The sequence below is a fragment of the Salmo trutta genome, chromosome 7, assembly GCF_901001165.1.
Source record: "Salmo trutta chromosome 7, fSalTru1.1, whole genome shotgun sequence".
NCBI lineage: Eukaryota > Metazoa > Chordata > Actinopteri > Salmoniformes > Salmonidae > Salmo > Salmo trutta.
Window position 1 is genome coordinate 40,161,384 of NC_042963.1, and position 6,335 is coordinate 40,167,718.

Consider the following 6,335-nt stretch of genomic DNA (forward strand, 5'->3'; position numbering starts at 1 on the left):
AAGGAAGTCCATCTGTACTTTCCCAGGCAAAACCTTCTCAAACCTCTGCAGCACTGATAGGCTTTCACATCGGACCTTTCCTACTGATCAACCTTTTGGCCTCACTCTCTCCCTTCACATTTTCTTTAATATCGTCTACAGACAGATATTGGGAGCCCAGTGATGACTCCCCTCAATCTAGCATAAGCACCAGGGACATGGTTTTTAATCTTCTTCCCAATAAGCACATCCATTTTCATAATCTCTTGCTGACCCTGGCTACCACAAAATAGTAACAATCTACCATTTCCAATGAACCAAGCTAATTTCACCAACCTCTTTCTCTACAGCATTAGTGAGTCGAATAGTGTGTGAGTGAGGCCCTGTGGTCTCAAACACTCACCACATCATTACACCTGCTTCCTACCATGGCCTTCTTTACTAGATGCTCCACTGCTTTCGGTATCATGATCTCTTCTTCCTAGGTCTTTCCACTACAGACCATTCCGGTCCTTGACCCTCATCCTCCCGCGCCATACCATCAAAAATGACACGCATATTGTTCGCATTCCAGCACAGCGGTTGCTTCACCAACTTTCTCAGTTTCCTCCGCGCTACTCGCCACCATTTCCAACGCCTCAGCTCCACTTTCTTCACGCACGAAATTCAGAAAGTGTACCGGAATTTCCGGACCTTGCAGAAGCCACAGCGGCCTTTACGGAGACACGTCACGTTAAACAACAAAAGGAGCGGATTGGCGGACACTGCCATTCCAAAATGGCTACTGTGGCTTCTGCTACATAGCATGAATACGAAAATGACAGTTCAGTCTTTTTTGCTCGGTGTATCAGTTGGGATAATTCTGAGAAACACCATCCCTGGGTTGAGGTACATTTTCTGAGCCATATCTCCCGTCGGCACCGCGGTGTCTTAATCTACACAGGAAGTCTATTACCCCTAGACTCAAGCGGTCGGCTCTGCCGGCTATTAGACAGTGCAACGTTTGATATGTAGAACGTAGCTGATTTTACGTTATTTTATGAGGAGTTTGTATTCATATGTAATAGTTAAGCTTCTTATACAGGATGCTGACAAGACCACTCAGGTCGCCATGTCTTGGTCACAACATGACTTTGACAAGACGAACCATATCAACCTAAACTAAAGCCAAAGAGCAAAGTACCAAAAGGTCTGGTTGAGACAACAACCATCCCCCCCCAAAAATGAAATCATTGACATTGAGACGGGTTAAAAATGACAATATACATTGCCCAAGATCAGTAGCTAGCAAGCGAGTTTGCTGAATGCGACCTTACCACTGACGCAAGCTGAAATAGCGGGCGCCTTCTTAGAGCTGGATTTCAGCAGTGAATCTCCCTTCACCGCTCCAGGGAGCAGTGCTTTGAGGGATCCATTCACAGCTACATTGGTCGCCTGCAAGTACGGGGACAAAGCCCCGGAACGAGCGGCTAAGGACAGCATCTTTATCCGAACCAGTAATTTAACTCGGTTGGGGGACACACCGACCTTTGCAAAGACCAGTGAGTTCCTCCTTTTATTGGCAGGTCGATCGGCCTGCGTAAAATCCTGACGTGTATTTTAGGATGCAGTTTCGATTCTTATAACATATTTGATAGTAATTTATTTAGTATTTAGCTTCCATTATGCCTCAATTAGTCGCATTAATTATCAAAATATAAAATAGGTGACTTATTTCGTAATAAGAAGATGCTTCACGTAGATTAATTCCAAAAAGTTTGTAATTTTTCTCTGGCAATTCTTATGCCAGCATTTGAGCTGGGTCCTTGAACTGTAAACAGTCGCTTTATGAATGTTTCCACTAGCTAGATACTACAGCCACAAAGTATCGTATGGCTATATCGCAGATACATTAGTTAGTTCATCTTTGGCTATATCGTAACAAATCATTTAAACAAAAAATGTGCTTTTTTGGTCTTATTATTTAAGCTTAGCCATAAGGTTAGCAGTGTGGTTAGGGTTAGGTTTATCACATTTAAGAGGATAAATTGTATAATTCGGCGGGATTTATGCTTTATTAAAAACATGTAGGGGGTGGATCAGCTTTAATATTGCGGATGTATTGTTACTTCCATCAATGTAATTGTCTGCATCATTTCCAATCCCCCATATATTTTTGGGGTAAATATACGCTACCGTTCAAATGTTTGGGGTCACTTAGAAGTGTCCTTGTTTTTGTCCATTAAAATAACATCAAATTGATCAGAAATACAGTGTAGACATTGTTAATGTTGTAAATGACTAGTGTAGCTGGAAACGGGCAGATTTTTTTATGGAATATCTACATAGGCTTACAGAGGTCCATTATCAGCAACCATCACTCCTGTGTTCTAATGGCACGGTGTGTTAGCTAATCCAAGTTTATCATTTTAAAAGGCTAATTGATCATTAGAAAACCCTTTTGATTTTATGTTAGCACAGCTGAAAACTGTTGTTCTGATTAAAGAAGCAATAAAACTGTCCTTCTTTAGACTAGTTGAGTACCTGGAGCATCAGCACTTGTGGGTTCGATTACAGGCTCAAAATGGCCAGAAACTAAGACCTTCCTTCTGAAACTCGTCAGTCTATTCTTGTTCTGAGATGTGAAGGCTATTCCATGTGAGAAATTGCCGAGAAACACAAGATCTCGTATAACGCTGTATACTACTCCCTTCACAGAACAGCGCAAACTGGCTCTAACCATAATAGAAAGAGGAGTGCGAGGCGCCAGTGCATAACTGAGCAAGAGGACAAGTACAGTAGAGTGTTTCTCAAACTAGACAGACGCCTCACAAGTCCTCAACTCACAAGTCTCTCCCTTTTTCTTTTCTTTGTCTATAGTTTCTACACAGGCCCAGCGGTGATCCAGGGCCACGTTCCATTGGACACAGACAGTGTGGTTCTGGTGCTGAATGGACAGGAGCAGCAGAAGATTACCTCCACTACCCGGTGGTTGCAGCACATCCAGACCCTCATGTAGGTTGATGCTGTAAACTGTTTAGCCGTGGTACTGCTAGGCTGAAAGCGCTGCACCAAGGACTGGATCAGCATCTACCTGAGGCGGCATGGGGGCTTCGTGGACCTGCTCTTCCTGGTCTATGGAAGCCCCTGGGTCAATGACAAGGATGTCTTCCAGTGGCCTGTTGGAGTAGCCACGTATGTCTTCTTTTCTGGGATCTGGGGCCATGTAGCAAGGTTTTCAGAGTATGAGTGCTGATCTAGGATCAGTTTGATATTTTAGAGATATAGTTATATGGACAGGGGGGAACTGATCAGCACTTTTAATATGGACCCAGATTTTTTTTCTCATGATCTAAGAGTTCCTCTCTTCTTGTTTGCCTTTTACCCTAACCATACACCTTTTATTTAGCTCATGTTTCCATTTCAGTACACCATACCTATCCATTGTACCAGAAAGAAGCGTTATTTGACTGTGGATTTCTATGTCTCTCTCTGTTCAGATACAGGCAGTTTCCTGTAGTCATGGCAAACTCCCAGATGGTGAACTCCACCAGGCCCTTCCTCTGTAACTTCCTGGGAACCATCTACAAGAACTCCTCGAGGGAAACACTAATGGGGATCTTGGAAAAAACAGGACTGGACAAAGAGTGCATCATTATTGCCAGAGAGAAGTATGTCATTATGCTATACTGTCGCTGTCGAGCACTGTCTGTTTCAGTTCACGGTAATGGTTTTCAGTCCAATTTTTGCATCCTGGCTCACTTCACTGGAAATACTCTTGTTATTAGGCCTTGTTTACCAATACAATACCAACTCTGAGTTAACATTCTCAAATAGCAGTTCAACTATTTTGATCTTTGTGTTAGCAGTTGATGTTGTTCTTTAATAACACAGACTCCAAAGCAAATCAGCTGTAGGAAAATAGGTTTATTCAAAGAGGATAAATCATAGACGTTATGCTGAGAGGTAGATGGTAGATGGTCATGCTCCCCTGTCCTCAGTGGTTCTCTCCAGTGAACAAAGAGACAGGATGTAGTTTATAACCTAGCCCTAGCCTGTGGTTGACCAATTACAATTCCTTGCAATAAAACTAGGCCAATGGCCAAATAACAAGTATCCTATTTCAGGCTCACTGTATAGACAAATTCCTCCCACATCTCTGACCCATTGCTCATTAATCCCCTATTACAGAAAAAACACTATTTCCATTGATCGTTAGTACTCTATTGACTTCTTGACCTCTTGTCCTCTAAGTTGTGTATTTATCTTCGAAATATTCTTAAATTTGCATCTTTTTTTTTTTATGAAGAGGAAATGAGAATTTACAAGAACTGTGTATATATTCACAACAGAAGCACTGTTTAAATGTGTAATACATTGAATTAACCCTCTGCTCACTATTCCTTACAGTCCCTCCTCCTTCTCCCCTGCATCAGGTGGCTTCCTCAGGAGACAGCAAAGAGTCTGAGACGGTACCAGACAGCCCTGGCCCAAAGCGAGCTCACCCTCTGCCCGATGGAAATCTACATGGAGGGCTACCGCATCTACGAGGCCTGTGCCTATGGTTCGGTGCCCGTGGTGGAGGACATTGTGACCCCAGGTGGGTGCTCTGCTGCACACAGCTCCCCACTGCGTCTCCTCAAAGCTGCAGGAGCCCCCTTCATCTTTCTGAAGGACTGGAAGGCGCTGCCAGGCTTCCTGGAGAAGGGGATGAGCCAGGAGGAGAGGACTGAGAGGAGGAGGAGACTGCTGGAGTGGTATAGCAGTTTCCGCCTGCAGATGAAGGACAGGTTTACCGAGGTCTTTTAGGTCAACCGCAAGGCTCTCCAGAGGGTGATGCGGTCTGCACAACGCATCACCGGGGGCAAACTACCTGCCGTCCAGGACACCTACAGCACCCGATGTCACAGGAAGGCCAAAAAGATCAAGGACAACAACCACCCAAGCCACTGCCTGTTCACCCCGCTACCATCCAGAAGGTGAGGTCAGTACAGGTGCATCAAAGCTGGGACCATGAGACTGAAAAACAGCTTCTATCTCAAGCCCACCAGACTGCTAAACAGCAATCATTAACTCAGAGAGGCTGCTGCCTACATAGACTCAGTAGTCACTTTAATAAACAATGCCACTTTAATAATGTTTACATATGTTACAATACTCATCTCAAATGTTTATACTGTATCTTATACCATCTATTGCATCTTGCCTATGCCGCTCAGCCATCGCTCGTCCATATATTTATGTACATATTCTTATTCCATCCCTTTAGATTTGTGTTTATTAGATTACTTGTTAGATATTACTGCACTGTCGGAACTAGAAGCACAAGCATTTCGCTACACTGGCATTAACATCTGCTAACCATGTGTATGTGACCAATAAAATGTAATTTGATTTAAGGAGGCGTTCTTCAAAAACAGCTGAGAGAAAAACTTACAGCTCAGAGGAAAATGGCTCTTAATTACAAGGAACAATGTGGATTTCATTTTAAGTGTGTCTTCAGGGAGAGAAGCCAAATGTCTTGGGGTTTATGTGGGTAATTTGTAAAGCTACCACTAGACAACAAATAAAATTGTATTTGTTACATGCGTCAAATACAACAGGTGTAGACTTTACCGTGAAATGCTTGCTTCCTTACCCTTCCCAACGATGCACTTTTTTAAAATACACAAGAATTAAGCTATATACAGATTGATCTGGTATTGGTACAATGTGCAGCGGTACGAGGTATTTGAGGTAGATGTGTACATTAAGGCAGAGTAAAGTGACTAGACATCAGGATAGATAATAAGAGTCAAATAAAAAACCGTAGCAGCAGCATATGATGAGTGTAAAAGTGTGTGTTGTGTCAGTTTGCATGTGTGTGCATCTGTAGTGAATGTGTGTGGGTTTTGTGTGTCAGTGTAGTCCAGGAGTAGGCGACTAGATTCAGCGGATGGTTGGGGGGGCCGGAACATAATCATTTACATGGAGAATTGACAACACCTAAGCTCAAAAAAAGATTGTATTTTAAAATAATAATTTCATACCTTGATTACATCGAGACATGATCACTCTTTTATTTGTGGGATTACTTGAACAGATTTCCCTATTTTTTTTGCTGAATTTCTGGTGATTTTCCTGTCTTTTTCTTACTAAACTAAACTTTTACTAAAAAAAATCACTTGCGAGCTTGTTTTGGCCTGTGGGCCGCCTTTTGCCGGTGTGTGTTCAGACCCCTTGACTTTTTCCACATGTTACGTTACAGCCTAAAATGGATTAAATCAAATACATTTCTCAGCAATCTATAGACAATACCCCATAATGACAAAGCGAAAACATTGAAAGTAAAAAACAGAAATACCTTATTTACATAACAATTCAGGCCCTTTGCTATG

The 6,335-nt window shown here is 42.6% G+C and overlaps 2 protein-coding genes across 2 annotated transcripts in view; one reads left to right on the plus strand and one right to left on the minus strand.

Annotated features, from left to right (window-relative positions):
- Positions 1 to 1,589, minus strand: part of LOC115197401 (cytochrome b-c1 complex subunit Rieske, mitochondrial) — a 3,424-nt gene extending 1,835 nt beyond the window's left edge. Inside the window, exon 1 of the mRNA XM_029758856.1 lies at positions 1,296 to 1,589. Coding sequence (XP_029614716.1) covers positions 1,296 to 1,461 — 166 coding nt within the window. The 5' untranslated portion in view covers positions 1,462 to 1,589. The remainder of the gene's footprint in view (positions 1 to 1,295) is intronic.
- Positions 1 to 4,837, plus strand: part of LOC115197402 (ribitol-5-phosphate xylosyltransferase 1) — a 15,875-nt gene extending 11,038 nt beyond the window's left edge. The window contains exons 2-4 of the mRNA XM_029758857.1: positions 2,839 to 2,973; positions 3,459 to 3,629; positions 4,395 to 4,837. Of these exons, the coding sequence (XP_029614717.1) occupies positions 2,839 to 2,973; positions 3,459 to 3,629; positions 4,395 to 4,767 (679 nt within the window). The 3' untranslated portion in view covers positions 4,768 to 4,837. The remainder of the gene's footprint in view (positions 1 to 2,838; positions 2,974 to 3,458; positions 3,630 to 4,394) is intronic.
- Positions 4,838 to 6,335: the final 1,498 nt, after the last annotated feature.